This window comes from Rhinopithecus bieti, unplaced genomic scaffold, assembly GCF_001698545.2.
Source record: "Rhinopithecus bieti isolate Rb0 unplaced genomic scaffold, ASM169854v2 scaffold_15769, whole genome shotgun sequence".
NCBI lineage: Eukaryota > Metazoa > Chordata > Mammalia > Primates > Cercopithecidae > Rhinopithecus > Rhinopithecus bieti.
The window spans coordinates 86896-104497 of NW_016809129.1; the positions used below are offsets into that span (position 1 = coordinate 86896).

Genomic DNA, 17602 nt, shown 5'->3' on the forward strand with positions numbered 1-17602 from the left:
ATACACTAAAGAGAACTTAAGTGGGGAACTAGCTACAGGAAATGCTCTGAAAAAATGAATATCTAAAATCATGGACCAAATGCATGCTTAGCTTTGTAAGTAACTGTTTCCTTCTTGCAAGAATACAAGACCAAGCTGTGTCCTCACCTCTTTGGTTTTATCAAACAGAGTTTTATAAACAAAGCTTCCTCCTTCCACAGTATTTTTCCTTCACTCCAAACCTCAATGTAGTGACCACCTGTTGCTTATGTCAGATTTACAAATAGCCATTTGGTTTTATGTTTACAAATAACAGACTATTCACATTCCTTCATATTCCTTCTCCCACTTCCTTCTATCTTTCTCTCCCCCAATCCCCATGTGAAAATTCTGAATGAGGGAATCCATTTTAGAAACTCCACTTTGAAAAGACTTGCATTTGTTTTGGGAACCAGACTACATTGGCAGCCAGGAATGGCCTAAGTAAGATTATGGAACCATGTTCATCTGTTCAGTTGACCCTCACAGGTGAATGCCAACACTACTTCTCTAATCTTCTCAACCCCAAAAACCTAGAGAAGGGCAAGAAAAAAGGTCTGAAAAGTAAAAAATGGAATGCATTGAAACATGTGGTGTAACTGTTAGCCTATCTTCTATAAATTCTAGCTCATATGGTTTAAAGAAAAGTTGTCATGAATATATCTTTATCAAAAGGGTCAGATTCAGGCATTTCCATTCATTCAGTGTATGTCTGTGTTTTATGAACCTGTGGTTCCTTAGAGAAACTGTGAACGGAAGTTCCATGAAGGCAAGGATTCAAACTCTTTGTGCGCAAAACTAAACTCATTATCTTTTCTCTCCAAACGTCTTCTTTCTGTGCCCCTGACCACCACTCTGGGAAACAGCACTGTCATTTTTCAAGTCTGCTAAACTAGAAATAGCCAAGCTATATGTGACTCTTGTTTACCCTGTGAAAACTAATTGATCATTACAGCAAATAGGGCTTCTTCTGACTGTCTCACATTCCCCTACTTCTTATTTTAAACTTGACCAGCATCACACTAATGCTGAACATTTTAAAAAATACTCTTATATGGACTATATTAACTGATCTTCCTCATTCACCCATTCTCTTTCATCCTGTACATTGTCTCCCAAGTTATGTTGATTAAAGGATTAAAGGACAGTTCCAATTACCTTCTTTCTTTTTTTTTGAGACAGCGCCATGCTTTGTCACCCAGGCTGGTGTGCAGTGGAGTGATCTTGGCTCACTTCAACCTCTGCCTCCTGGGTTCAAGTGATTCTCCTGCCTCAGCCTCCTGAGTAGTGGAATTACCGGTGTGCACCACCACACCTGGCTAATTTTTTGGTAGAGACAGGGTTGTGCCATGTTGGCCAGGTTGGTCTCAAACTCCTGGCCTCAAGTGATCCACCTGCCTCAGCCTCTCAACGTGCTGGGATTACAAGTGTGAGCCACCGCGCCTGGCCAGATTACTTTATTTCTAGTCTCCAGTGGTTTTTTTCAGCCCATTAAGGATGTTTCTACAATCCACTGTTACCCTTACAAGGCCATATCCTTACATAGCCTCTTCCGACTACAACAGCCCTAAAGGACTCTGGGTACCACACAGATTGAACTTGCAAGATTCTTCAGACACCAGTGCTTGTTCTTGTTATTCTTCTTCTTGTCTATTTTGTTGAAGCCCTCATCAAGCTTAAGGTCTGGTGTAAATTATACCCGTTTAAGGAAAATCCCACCATGTCCTAGGTATGAATTAAGTACTCATTCCACTAAGTCCTGTAGCAGTTTACTTTGGCTGTTACACAGAGCTGATAGTTTTGTACAACACATTATGTTCAGCCTCTACCTGTATTCATTCTATACCCATCTTTCTCTTCCTCTTTAGATTGTAAGCTGTTGAAGTTTTTGTTAATTGAGGGCTAGGGGAAAATAATTTCAATGATGAAAACAAATACAGTGACAAAATAACCTTCTCTTAAATAATAAACATGGTAGTTCTTGAGTCTGAATGCAAGTGAAGTTTATTTTTGCCCCTGTCTCTACTAGGGACCTCCAGGAACTTGATGATAGTACCCAGCTCCCTCTACTCTGTCACTTCTCAGAAACAGCAGAAGGACTCACCACCATTCGGGCCTTTAGGTGAGTAAACACATTTTTATATTACCTGACTAGGCAATTACATCATCAACAAATATTTTTCTACAAATAACTGATCATTGCTTTCATTTTGTTTGATCTCCCCATTGTGTGCCTGACAGTGTACTAAACCAGGAATAAGAAAAATGTGATGTCAATGATCAGAGTTAGAGTTTACTCCTCCAAAATGCTAACTATAATAAAGGATGAAGCAACAGATTGGAAAAATACTAGCTGTGTGACTAGGATAAGGCATCTGAATTCCCTAACCTTGGTTTCCTCATCTATTAAATGGAGAAAGTCAATTTCGCTTCTTAGAGTCATTGGACTAATTGATATTATCCCTGCAAAGCATTAACCACATTGACTATTGAAGAAGCATCCAATAAACAAGTTAAAATAAATGTATAAATAATAATAGTAATAATAATTCTCACAAAAGGAATGCTATTACACCAAAGTTGTTTTAGAATTTAATCCTTTTTATTCAAGGTTTGTAAACAGAGTAATAACCTAAACTTTTGATCAAGAGTGTTTACTTTCAAAAAATTACCTATCCCAATTTTCCTGTTCAAGTCAGATTAGCAAGGAAGTGGTATTACTGAATATTTCATTTAATCTAGAAAATTGATATTTTAGTGTTATATCTTTCTGAAATCCTAATTGCAAGTATATATAAACTTTAACCAGAGATTTTTCTAACCTAAGAAATTTATTTTTAAATATAGAATTGGGTCACAGAGTAGAATATAAAGAGACAACTATCCACAACATTATGTTCCACAGCATATGTACCCAATCTATGTAGGTGGCATCATGAAGCATTCACGCTTTCTGCACTGGTATGTTTTTTCATCATAATGTGCAATCCCTTTTATTGGAGATGTCAAAATTATTTATTGGCACTGAATATAGATATTAACATGAAGTTTATATTCTAATAACCAGCAATGATCAGTGGTATTAATAAGTACACTATACTAAAGATTACTTTTTGCACCAAATAAGTCCTTTCAATTCAATTTATTTGAGAAATATCTGAGTACTGAACATATGCCAGGTTCTATTCTTGCTATCAATATATAAAGACTAAAAAGACACGGCCTTTCATTGCCAACCAGCAAAAAGTGGCACTGTTGCCCTCCTTCCCTGCATCCTCTCAACATACACCTGCCATGTTATCCTTTTTATTTCCTTTGTGATAGTTATCTGAGTATTTTAAATCATCTTTTTTATTTGTTTACAAGTTATCTGTCCTTTCCAAGTGGAATGTAAGCCCTATCAGATCCTCCCCGCTTTTTCTTTCTTTCTTTCTTTCTTTGTTTGTTTTTTGTTTGTTTGTTTGTTTTGTTGTAGCACCATTAGCTGGGAAAAGTGCCTGGGGCTAAATAAGTGCTCAATAAATATATATTGACTAAGTAGCTAGGATGGGCTGTGTTAAGGAGCTCACAGCCTAGTAGGAGAGAGGGTTTAAGAAAAAAACAGCAACACAGCATTATACATAGTCTAATATCCCAAGAAACAACTCTGTCAAAGAGTAGGGTAGCACTCTGTCTAGAAGGAATGGGGAGATAATTATTGAACAACAAATCTTTGAATGATGAGTAATTGACCTGGCAGATACAGGAGATAGAATATTCAAAGAAGATGTAACAGATGTGTGAAAACATGAAGATTTCTATTTTATATGGAAATCAAAAGAGTCCAGTATTGTTGGAACATAGATTAAGTGCAGAGAAGGTGGCTATGAGGATGAGGCTTGAAACCATAGTAGAGGCCAGTACATAAAGGGCTTTGATAAGTACCTTTAAATAACTTAGACTGGATTCTTTCAATGTGAGGTAGTCACTGAAGAATCTTGAGCAGGAAAGTGGTATGATCAGAGTTGTGTTCATCACAATAACTCTGGGATACTACTATGAACTGGGGATGGTTAACGCCCAAGGCAAAGAGACTCCAGAAGGCTGTTGCAATGGTCCACATGAGAGATTACAAAGGCAAGCTAAGGAACTAAGGACTGGGAGAGAAAGCACAGATTTAAGGAATATTTAAGAAGTGGGACCAATGAGATTTAGGGGCAAATTGAATGTGAAGAATAAGGTTGAAGGAGAAGTTGAAGATGATTCCTTCTTAGTTTCTGATTCCAATGAGTAGGTAGTTTTCCAGGTTAGGAAATTGAAGATGATATGGAGGATTGGAGAAGGAGTTCATGAGTCTGGCTATGAACAGGTGTAGGTAGCAATGAAATATCCAGCTGGACATTTTTTATGGTCATTTTGGTATACAGGTCTGGTGTCTAAGATATATCTAAGGGCAGAAGATAACAGGTTTGAGTATCATTCTTTTATGGATAAGAGTTAAAATTTTGACCATGGATTTGATTGCCGAGGGAGAGGGTGTAGATTAAGAAAAGAGGAGCTTGCACAAAAATTTCAGACTACCAGCACTCAAAGAACAAGTAGATAAAAAAGATCCTGTGGAAAATATGATCTGCCAGTTGCTGCCTCATTAAACAAAATTGGTCCTCTTAGGTTAAGAGGAAGATAGGTTATATTACTTGTACCTCCCAATATCCTTTTGTATTTGGCTAACCAGTGCCTATCTCATTGCTGAAATATCAGTCCATGATTATCATCTATTGTGGGAAGCCCTCTCTGAATGTTAGAATGTAGAGTTCATGTCCTTCTTAGATCTCTATGTTAAGTTGCATCCTAAACTTAGCATCCTGCATCATAATCAACTGTTTGTGTATTTGCATTCCTCTACAAGATTGGGAGCTACTTAAGAGCTGGTAATGTGTCCTTTGCCTTAATCTTTAGAATATTAACAGAGTCAGGTCACATAGTAGGTGTCCAAATGTTCTGTGAATAAATTAAAGAACACTTCATTGCTCATCCCACTACTTTCTGCTAATATCTCCATGACTCTTTACTTCAACTTCTGTCTGCTTCCAGCCCTCCTAATTTGGACAGACTGTTTGAATTCCATTTCCAGTCAGCTTCCTCAGTAAAGGGGAAGGGTTTTTGTTGCCCCTTGTCGTGGTCTCAGTCTTTCAAATAAATATCCTATTGAGCTTCTCCTGCTCCTGGCCAACCCCAACACAGGCCAGCCTGATGCCATCAAATCCAAACCAGTGCCTTCTTTACGGAAAGAGGATTCACATCTTGGCAACCTTGATGTTGTGACTACTGTTTTAGTAAGTTGGTCCGTGATAGATCAACTATCCTATGAGTAAGAAGTTAATGGTGGGAAAGATCAATTCACTGGGCCCTCTCTTCATGTGTGCACTGTGTGTTTGTGTGTGTGTGTATAAAATGTTACATATGCTATATGTATATTGTCATATATATACATCACTGTCAGCCCCTCTTTTATTTCTCTGGATGTATATATATCCAGATAGGAGAGGCCAGCACCCAAGCACTTTGCCTCCCTAGAGGCCATTAAAAGCTCTTAAGTGGTCAGCTGAAATTTTTGATAGCCCTTTATCCAAATGACACTTTCTGGTAAGCAAACCTTTACCTGTAGCAGCTCTACCTAGGTCAAGGACAGGTCTGGAAAGCCTAAGGGGCTGCTCTACCTATGTTTGACGCATATTACCCTAGGTAACACCACTGTAGTGCACCTTAATTCAGCCTTGTCCGCTTCCTTCCAATACCTCAATGACATGTAAGTGCCAAAGGTTAATACTTAGTAGGGCAGAGCCCATCTTCCTACTAAGGGGAGAGATTCAGACCAGTTGATAAAATAAGCCATCTGAGTAGTAGGCAAAAAATCAGGATAGTGGTGTCATTGGAGTTAATCACGTGAGCATTTTAAAAAGAAATTGAATGGTCAATAATAATAACAACATAAAAGAAGAATAAAAAGAATTAAAAGTGTCCATTTGATATGGCAGCATGAAGCTATTGGGAACCTTAGCAAGAAAAGTAAAGATAAAGTGGAGAGGATCGAAGGCCAAATTCCGAGAGTTAAAACATCAATGGGAAATCAGAACATGGACATGGCAAAGAAAAACTACTCTTTCAAAGAGTTTTACTGAGGTGGGAAGGAGTTTAGGAGAGCTCACTAAAAGAAGGAGCTTTTTTACTATTGTCTTTTCATTTTTGAGAGAGTAATGAACTAGACATTTTCAAAGACTGAAGGGAAGAAGTGAAGATACAGGCAGGATGGGGCAGTTAATGGAGAAGATGATTACAACAGATTAGCAGGAACATGTTAAGTGTCCAAGTGTGAAGACCAGTTCAGCTTGAGGAGTATTTGGTATATAGCTCCTTTTACGAACGTAAGAAAAGGATCTGAATAGATTCAGGAAAACTGACAGGTAAAAAACAGGAAGTTGATGAGTTCAACATCTAACAGCCTCTGTTTTCTCTTTGAAGAATAGGGGAGGTCATCTTCTGAGAGGGATGGGGATGAGAACAAGGCAGAGCATCGTGAAGGGAATGAGGAAGATTTAGAATGAAAGAGGAAAATGACCAAGCGTCAAGATTCAGATTTTTCATTTACCTTCTTCCCTAGACACATGAGCATAATTTAGCATTACTATCCTTAATTTTACATTAGGAAAACTTCCAGGTAACTGTAAGTAGAACAAAATATTATGTTAAATTTCAATGTTTGAATTATAGTTGAAAGAAACAAAAGACAACTCAACTTCTATCTGGAGGTACCTGCCTAATACTAATCCAGGTTTAGATCTTCCAGAGTTCATTTTTTTAAGGTTTTATTTTATTTCAATAGGTTTTTGGGGAACAGGTAATTTTTTGTTACTTGGGTAAGTTCTTTAGTGATAATTTCTGAGATTTTGGTACACCCGTCACCTGAACAGTGTACACTGTATCCAACGTGTAGTATTTTATCCCTCACCCCTCTTCCATCCTTCACCCCAAGTCCTCAAAGTCCATCATATCATTCTTATGCCTTTGCATCCTCATAGCTTAGCTGCCACTTATAAGTGAGAATATAGGATATTTGGTTTTCCATTCCTGAGCTACTCCTCTTAGAGTAATGGTCTCCAACTCCATCCAGGTTGCTGAGAATGCCATTATTTCATTCCTTGTTATGGCTGAGTAATATTCCATGATGTATATATACTACATTTTCTTTATCCACTCACTGGGTAATGGGCATTTAGGCTGGTTCCATATTTTTGCAGTTGCAAATTCTGCTGCTTTAAACTTGTGTGTGCAACTGTCTTTTTCATATAATGACTTCTTTTCCTCTGAGTAGATACCAAGTAGTGGGATTGCTGGATCAAATAGCAATTCTACTTTCAGTTTTTTAGGGAATCTCCATACTGTCTTCCATAGTGGTTGCACTGGTTTACAGTGCCACTAGCAGTGTAACCATGTTCCCTTTTCACCACATCAATATCTTTTTTTTTTTTTTTAATTTTTAAACTATGGCCATTCTTGCAGGGGTAAGGTGGTGTCTCATTGTGGTTTTACTTTGCATTCCCCTCATGATTAGGGCCATAAAGCATTTTTATTAACTATCATAAATATCAGCATTTTTAAACCCAAAGAAGTCTTGAAAATGTGGGGATGGCCCTGCTGCCATGGATAAAATTCTAGAATCCTTACATTTGGTACTTGAGGTCAGGAATCGAACGTGTCTTTTTCCATCCATCTGTTCCTTTCTTTCAAACTATCTGGAGTCCCCAGAGTCTTGAGCTCTTTGGAAAGTTAGTATTTACTGATGAGGCTGCTTTTCCTCCCCTGCATTGAGGGTTCGTGGTGTACTCACATGAAGCAATGAACTCCCTCAAGTAGTTTACCACGAAAGCATCACAGTTAAATTAGACTGAGATTTCAGTGACCTTTCCTATTTTTTTCTTGTCTGACAGAATAAAGGTCTAAGAATGTTCAGAAGATGAGCTGGATATGGATGAAAAGATACAGGCTGAGTGTGTCAAAGTTTCCATTAGGAAAACAGAAGGTTTCTTGCCAAATAGAAACACACAGAAAGAATGTTCACTTCATTTTCACCCCTCCCCTCTCACTGCTGCCTCAGACTATTGCCAACTGCGTTTACAAACTCTTTAAGAGTGGATCTGACACAATATCCCAAAACTAGAGGAAGAGTCAAAAGTGTTCCAGATAAAGCACTTTGTCAGAATCAAGGGTTTGAGATTCATCTCAAATGTCTTCCACTGGCTTTGGTCCACCTGGCCTCAACTCCAATCTCTCCATCACACAGTCCTCTAGGGAGAAGAACCTGTCTCAAGCCCCGGAACATGTGGCGCTTTCTCATTTCTGTGCCTTTGCTCATCTTGTTCCTGCCACTTAGAATGCTTTGTTCACCAAAAACATTCTGCTTATCCCTTAAAAACCTCACTCAGACTATCTTCCTTGTCTTTTGTGACACATTGCTTAACACTTCCTCTCTCTCCATCCTTCACTCCATTTCCTACTGTGCTGATCCTCTGATTGGTGCAAATCATGCCCTTCCTTTATGTTCATGTAGCATTTTGTGCATAAGCTCCTTATAGCTAGATAGTGTGTTGCACCATTTTTACTTGTTATTGTGTAATGCTGTGTTTCCTCCCTTCACTAGACAGTTGACCCTTCAAGGGAGTAGGACATGTCTTCTTCTTATGTCCTCAGTGTCTAGCATAACGTCTTGCTTAGAGTGGATGATTGCTAAATGCTCCTGAATGAATGGATGAAAATCTACCAAACATGTACCTAGCAAGTACAAAAAAGAATGAGCCAAGGCGGGTGGATCACCTGAGGTCAGGAGTTCGAGACCATCCTGGCCAACATGGTGAAACCCTGTCTCTACTAAAAATACAAAAATTAGCTGGATATGGTGGCATGTGCCTGTAGTTCCAGCTACTCGGGAGGCTGAAGCAGGAGAATCGCTTGAACCTGGGAGGCGGAGGTTGCAGTGAGCTGAGATCTCGCCACTGCACTCCACCCTGGGCGACAGAAACTGTCTCAAAAAAATAAGAAGAAGAAGAAGAAAAAAAAATAAGCCTTACATGTGTGTATATAGAGAGATGATAGATAGATAGATAGATAGATAGATAGATAGATAGATAGATAGATAATCTTTATGATTCATGTTCATTGTCTCAGTAAATCCTATAACCCTTTGAACGCACCCCTCACCATTTAGTTATTCTCTATATTCATCGCTAAAAGGTTCAGCTGGAGGGTAAGGTTGGACTGCTTAGTCCCACAGCAGAGTAGCCGTTCAGGCCAGGTCCTCCTGTGCATGGCAGCATGGCATTTGGGTCACGGATACTCAACTCAAAGTGAGGTAATTATTTGGCTGTGATTGCTGAGTTCTCTGATTATTGTAGATTAGAGCTTACTGTCTGACTGAATTATCTGTCTTTTTTGACATATTGGAATGATCAGATTGACTGGATAGATATCAAGCGTCTGCTTTATATTGGCCTGTATGGATTACTTCAGTGGGCCAAATGGGCACCCCACCCAGGATTTCTTCATTCTTTGACATGTGATGATTTATTATAAATTTTAACAATGTTACTTAAAACTTGGGGAGGCGAATGGGGGAAGTCTTTTATCAAGAAGGACTCACTGTCATTCTGTCAAATGAAGTTTGGTTATTTCTTGCAAACATAACCCATAGATGGGAGGTCTCTATAAGACAAGCCGTGACTGCAGAGAGTGAATAAATCACATTTTGATTTGGTATTTTCCCCAGCTTCAAACCAGTTATTTTTATTATATTATCCAACCTTCCAATGTTTCTGTTATTCGGGGAAAATAATTGAGAAATAAATTATTTTTGTGATTTAGATGTTGTGATTTAGAGAAGATTTTTTTCTACCACGTAGCATGAATTTCTTTGAGATGTTGGCTCAGATGTTTAAATGGATAGGGCTTTTATTGACCGTTTCATTTGTAAAATAGGTTACACAGAACTTGGTGTGATTTTATTGAGCACCAAGAATTAACTTAATTTGTTGAAGATCAATATCCAAACGATATATATCATAGAACCCTGAAAGTACACAGACCAAATTCCTTTTATGAAATGACCATCCTTACAAATACTTTAGAATTTGGGGGTGTAGAACATTTGCCATCATCTCTAGTGTCCCCCATCCTCTACTTGTTGCCACCCCAGTTTTTTTTTTTCTTTGGTTCGCAGAAATATTAGGAAAAAAGATAATTTTAAAAGTATATTTTTGCCAATTGCAAATGTATAGTATTCTGTCTTCCCTGGTTCTGATCTAGCACCTCCCACCCACTCTAACTGTGTTGTTTGGGAAAGTAAAATAAATGCCACAAAATGTCAGTAGAGTTGCATTTCTACACAATTTATCTTGGTTTTTGTAAGGCCCTTTTAATGTAGTAGGCTATGCTTTGTTCTCATGGCTACAATAATTATGTGAAAATTTATGAACTGATCTTTAATACAATGTTGTTGTTAGAAGGACTCTTTTTCCTAGTAAGGGTATAAGAAAGGAAATAAACACTTGACCACACCATCTCTACTAAGAATGCAAAGAGCAGTAGCAGCTGGTCTTTATTTTAAAGTAGAAATCTATTTACTGATCATTCCATGCCATCAGTTTGTCACTATGTTGAGTAAATAGTGTAGTAGTAAGTGTGACTGTTTTTTATGACCTCTCCTGTTGTGTGGCTAACACTGTATTTTTGTTTTCTGCAGGCATGAAACCAGATTTAAACAACGTATGCTGGAACTGACGGACACAAACAACATTGCCTACTTATTCCTCTCAGCTGCCAACAGATGGCTGGAGGTCAGGACGGTACGTTCATTTCATGATTTCGAAATGGAAACCAAATAGAGAAGACGCCTGCTGCAAAGAGGCAGACAGTTGTAAAAATTAGCCTTCCACTGAGATTCAGCACTAGCTTCACATTTTCTGAACTTTAAAATAGCTCAGGTTTGTTTATGTTACAGATGAAGTTTGTCATAATGTTTTAGCTAATGACAAGACAAATAGCCCAAAAAGCAAAATTTCATTTTGTGTTCATTAGTCTCTAGATCACATAAGTTAATGGAATGGCAAATATTTGTATAACATCAATTTTTTTTTCCAGAAGAGTACATTTGGCAAGTGAACAGATGTTCTCATTTCCTTTATCGAGTTGGTTCTGCCTGGAAGGATGGCAACTTTCTATGTTTCAAGCCAGTGGAGGGTCATGTTAGTACAAAATGTAGAAAACTACGGTTAATCATTTGTTGCCTTCTGTCTTGAATAATATAGAAGACCAAGCACAAGCTTTGGCATCACACAGACTTGGTCTAGCAAGTTAATTTTAGTCCCAGTTCCTCATCTATAAAGTAAGAATGTGTACCTTGTATGGGCATTGGATTAAAAGTAACATAAATCCCCTACTACACTGATTGGCAAATGCATTCAAGAAATGTCTTTTGAATGCATGCATGAATGAATAATGACTGGTACCTGCCCTAGTAGGGGGTTCATAAGCCAATGAGCTGGAGTATCAAGTAGGAGAGATGAGAAAGACATTCCAGAAGGCAAGGAATATAGTTTGTAGTCTGTACAGTCCAGAACATGGATAAGCTACTTTGGCGGTAATGGTGAGTTGAGTGTAATTTTTTTAAATAGGTATTTGCCAGTTTTGAAAAGAAAAAGCATGTTTATCTGTACTATTGAGAGAATCTTATTTCCACTAATTGCGTTTCAGTAATATATAGGCTTTCTTTCAAAACACAACAGAAAAGAGAAGGAAGATGGTAAAGGGATTTTAATAGGGTAGAAATGAAGGAGCCCAAGTTAAAATCTGAGTAGTTGATTGACGGATACAGATTAACCTAGAATCTTAGACATCCTTGTGAGCTTTTGTTATGATTTCTCACTGGTTTATAGAGATTCTCTACAACTATATTAGTCATTATGTAGAAATTATTCAACAGCACCGCATAGTTATTTTTCACAAAGTTTTGATAGAAGTATTGTTTGCTGATAAATTCCCTCAAGGTAGCTGTGACCGTTGGAAGAAGGCGGGGCAGAGTTTCTTGGGAATTACATATAGATAAATAAAGGCAAGTGAAGTGTCACTTAGGATTTATCACAAAACCAAAACATTATTCCCAAACCCTATCCAAACCATAATTCCATAATTCCTTGTTTTAATTCCTTGTTTTGATATGTGAGTGTCTGTGTGTGTAATTTCTGTGGTTCTATAAGGGGAAAAAATCATATATGAATAATATAATTACTGATGAAATAGCTTACTGAAAGAATATCCTGAAATCATAAGGGAGAAATGTTAGCAGTTACCTTTGTATCTGGTTTTCCTGAACTTGAAGATCAAGTATGTCTTTTAGGGGCAAGCATATTTGCCTTGGGCTTGAGGTGAGAGTCTGACCGACTCCTGTTTCTACTCTTTAACACTTCCTGCTGTCAGGTTAATGGATACGTGTTGAACAAGAATCTTCAAGCAAACCATATGCTCTGTTCTCATAGCCAGAAGACAAGATATTAAAGCCTTAACACTGCCAAGAAAGGGAAGGTCAGGAAAAATTAGAAAGGAACAGCAGCCAAATTCAGAATGGTTTTGTTTAGTTTGATTCATAACCCAATACTTTAACCCCCACGTGAAAAAGCAGTTGAACCTGCCTAAATATAATAGAATCTATATCTTGAATTCCACCTGCAAAAAACAAAATACTGACACTTGAAACAGGAAGGGCAGAACAGGTCATTCATTTGGTTACTTTGTAATACATTTGTTACTCTTTGCTTTCTGTGTATTAGAATCCTTCCAAGATTTGCAATCTAGTCTTATTACTAGAACTCTCCCTAAAAAATTAATACAAAAGACTGAGGAGTATTTTATTTTCATTTCTGGTGGGCAAAGATATATTTTGGCAAGAAACATTTGTTGATTTATTGCAAAGCTCCAGGCATATCTGCTGACAGAAGTGAAGGTTCAAGGTCCTTTGGGTATGATTTGCCTCCGTCCATTGTATTTATATGTCAGTAACTTTATATGGATAAACACTTGTACACACGCATACATACACACTCCTCTAGACAATCTCAGAGATCCACTGTGAGACCAGTCAGATTCACTGTCGCTCTGCTCTTCTGAGTGAACTGAGAGTTTTCATTGGAACCAGATGCATTTAAATATAAATACTATAATCCAAGAACATATGCCACAGTAGGAGTGTTAAATAAGGTAGATGACTTCTCCTGAGGAATAACCTTTTCTCTCAATTGGGCACATATAAATGACCTCATTACTACTGTGTTTCTGCGGGCACGTCCACATCACTAGAGACAGAATTTTAGTTTGGAATAACTGGATCTTGTGTGAGAAAAATGAAGTTGAGATATAGGACCTTGGAGACTAGGGTGTGAACTGTTCTCTACACCCCACAGCTGGATATATGCTGCCTCATAAGTCACTTTTTAAAAAAAGTAATAAAAATTTCTATTTGGCCCAGTACATCTGAATTGATCTTATCTGTGGTATGGTCACAACCCCGTCTTTGTCATATTACTCAGTAAGTTCACATAAATACCTGCTTCTAGCAAATATTCTTAGAGTTCCCAGAGCAGGAACGCAACCAAAATGGTACAAAGAAGGTCACTTCATTGGGCATAAATTAGAAGAGGCAAGCAGGATTTCTTCACACGGATTTCACTAACTATAATTCATGGACTCAGAGCTATAATGGAAATGGGAGAAAACATGATATCATTGCTTTCTGTGGCTATGTTTCCCCTCCCTTCCTCTTCATGCCCAGTTTTAACTTTCCAAAGTCATGTCACTGCTGTTAACAGAAAACCTCAAGAAAGAAGAGAGAGAAACCAGAGTAGAAACACCTTTTGTTGAATTTGGGAAGTTCTCTGAACCTCATCCAATTTTTGTTTATCTTTTTTTTTTTTTTAATTATACTTTAAGTTCTGGGATGCATACGCAGAACCTGTGCGTTTGTTACATAGGTATACACATAGGTATACACATGGTTTGCTGCACTCATCAACCCGTGATCCACATTAGGCATTTCTCCTAATGCTATCACTCCCCTAGCCCCCAACGCCCTGAGAGACCCCAGTGTATGATGTTCCCTTCCTTGTGTCCATGTGTTCTCATTGTCCAACTCTCACTTATGAGTGAGAACATGTAGTGTTTGGTTTTCTGTTCCTGTGTTAGTTTGCTGAGAATGATGGTTTCCAGCTTCATCCATGTCCCTACAAAGGACACGAACTCATCCTTTTTTATGGTTGCACAGTATTCCATGGTGTATGTGTGCCATATTTTCTTTATCCAGTCTTATCCTTGATGGGCATCTTGGGTTGGTTCCAAGTCTCTGGCTATTGTGAACCCCCCCCATGCTGCAGTAAACATATGTGTGCATGTAGTCTTGTATAGTAGAATGATTTATAATCCTCTCTGGATATATTACCGCAGTAATGGGATGCGGGTCAAATGGTATTTCTGGTTCCAGATCCTTGAGGAATGGCCACACTGTCTTCCACAATGGTTGAATAATGTACCCTCCCATAACCAGGAAAAGCGTTTCCTATTTTCTCCATATCCGTCTCTACGCATATTTGACTTTTTAACGATCACCATTATAACTGGCATAAGATGGTATCTCATTGTGGTTTTGATTTGCATTTCTGTGATGACCAGTGATGATGAGCTTTTTTTCATATGTTGAGATAGAGACATGAAAAACCCTTCAAAAAAAATCAATGAATCCAGGAGCTGGTTTTTTGAAAAGATCAACAAAATAGATAGACTGCTAACCAGACTAATAAAGAAGAAAAGAGAGAAGAATCAAATAGATACAATAAAAAATGATAAAGGGGATATCACCACTAATCCCACATAAATACAAACTACCATCAGAAAATGCAATAAACACCTCTACGCAAATAAACTAGAAAATCTAGAAGAAATGAATAAATTTCTGGACACACACACCCTCCCAAGACTAAACCAGGAAGAAGTCAAATCCCTGGATAGACCAATAAAAAGTTCTGAAATTGAGGCAATAATTAATAGCCTACCAACCAAAAAAAGCCCAGGACCATACAGATTCACAGTCGAATTCTACTAGAGGTACAAAGAGGAGCTTGTATCATTCCTTCTGAAACTATTGCAAACAATAGAAAAAGAGGGACTCCTCCCTAACTCATTTTATGAGGCCAGCATCATCCTGATACCAAAACTTGGTAGAGACACAACAAAAATGGAAAATTCCAGTCCAATATCCCTGATGAACATCATTGTAAAAATCCTCCATAAAATACTGGCAAACCGAATCCAGCAGCACATCAAAAAGCTTATCCACCACGATCAAGTCGGCTTCATCTCTGGGATGCAAGGCTGGTTCAACATATGCAAATCAATAAGCATAATCCATCACGTCAACAGAACCAATAACGAAAACCACATGATTGTCTCAATAGATGCAGAAAAGGCCTTCGATAAAATTCAACACCCCTTCATGCTAAAAACTTCAATAAACTAGATATTGATGGAATGTATCTCAAAATAATTGTTTATGTTTTTTTAAAAATATAGAGCTTTCTTTTCTTTTCCCAGTCGTGTTAAGAGTTAAGACAGTCATGATTTATCCTCTTTGTCTGCACACACAGTTTTCCCTATGGAAGATCTAGCCTTGCCTACCATATTCATTTCATATTCATTTTGAATTGTGAGAAAAAAAAATAAAGGCCATAACACACTCAAATCATAAAAGGACAAGAGACTAAAAGAATAAAATAATTTGGCTGGTAGATCATTTGGCTGGTAGAAAGCGGCTAGACTGTGGCTGGCCACCAGAGTTGCTTTGGCAGCAGAGGGGACTGTTTTTCCTCTGGGTGCCAAGTGAAGCCGGCCGTGGTTGAGTGCAGTGTGTCACTATAGCCTAACCTCTGAATGCTGCTTGCGTCCTTTCGTTCAGCAGTGTTTTCTCTTCATCCCTTTGCACTAAACAATTCCAGTTCTTTGGCATTGGTGTTTTCAGTTGCAAAAACGGTGTAACTTTATCTAAAGGCTGTCTTTCCAAGGCTTTGTCTTGCTATGTGGTGAAAGGATAAAAGAAAATTCACATCAAGAAGCCAAAAATAAAGACTTTAGAGTCAACAGGCTAAAGTAAAAATGGTCTTTAGGGTGAACTTGCGCAAGAGTCTAGTTTGTGAGACAACACTGCTTTTTTGTGTGTTCACAATTCAGCGACGGACAGGGATACAGTGATCTCATAATTTGGAGGTCCTAATATATTCTTGCAGATACCCAGTGGTACCATAATGTGCTCCTGAGTGCTATATGAAGGAGAGGGATCACATACTTTTCGGTTGCTATTAACTATTTACAAGGCTGCTTTATAAAGAATTACAATTTTCATTATAATTCTAAATATAGATAGATGTCTTTGAATCACTAGAAATCTGAAAAGAGGCCTCTCTTTTGACATGGGAATCTTCTGGTGGGGAGTATTGAATTCACAAAATTGATGGAAGTTATAATTTACTGTTCTACAGATAAAAGCCTTCTTTTGAAAGTAGATAATTCATCTATGTTGTAACTTCTGTTTCCTAAGTTGTCTCCCATTTCATTGTATCATTTGGATGGAAGGTGGTTTTCACTGAGTAGATTGCTTAGGATGTGTAAGGCCACAGCAGTAGAATAAATGCTATTAGTGATCCCCAAGTATTTGCTGTCCTCTGTGTAAGTTATGCAAACCATGTGCTTCTCCTTTCTTAGTTTATTGCCTCTAAGCCATTTTGCTACTCACATATTTGCAGAGGAACGGAAAGATGTAACCATAGGGTCACTTTATGGTTCATTAAACTTGTTATGTTTAACAGTAAAGGAAGTGAAAATCGGAGACCTAACAAAAGCATTTTTTTTTATTTTTATGTTTTGTTTTGTTTTGTTTTATGAGATGAAGTCTGGCTCTGTTGCCCAGGCTAGAGTGCAGTGGCACGATCTCAGCTCACTGCAACCTCTGCCTCCCGTGTTCAAGCAATTCTTCTGCCTCAGCCTCCCGAGTAGCTGGGACTACAGGTGCCCGCCACCACACCCAGCTAATTTTTTGTGTTTTTAGTAGAGACGGGGTTTCACTGTGTTAGCCAGGATGGTCTCGATCTCCTGATCTTGTGATCTGCCTGCCTCGGCCTCCCAAAGTGCTGGGATTACAGGAATGAGCCATCGCGCCTGGCTACAAAAGCTTTTATGTTAGTTATTAACTTCACATTCCTATACTACTGTAATATTTGAATAGAAGTGATTGAAATTTAGTGATTTTGCTGTATATTTTTTGAAAGGTATAGTACAAAAAGGGGCTTCATCCCTTATGCAAATCAAGATAAAATTCTGATCAGAAGTATCTAAAATATTTCCAGTACTTTAGGAAAAAAAAAACAAAAAACAGTTTTAGCAGTGATAATAATCAGCAGTGAGCTGGAAAGTATCTAGTTAGTATGATGAAAAGACAGCCTGAATGGCTTTTCTTTAAAAG

The 17602-nt window shown here is 38.0% G+C and overlaps 1 protein-coding gene across 1 annotated transcript in view; it reads left to right on the forward strand.

Moving 5' to 3' along the window:
• ABCC9 (ATP binding cassette subfamily C member 9) overlaps nt 1-17602 on the forward strand; it is a 129440-nt gene that overhangs the window by 78532 nt on the left and 33306 nt on the right. The window contains 2 exon segments of the mRNA XM_017888598.1: nt 2048-2140; nt 10790-10892. Coding sequence (XP_017744087.1) covers nt 2048-2140; nt 10790-10892 — 196 coding nt within the window.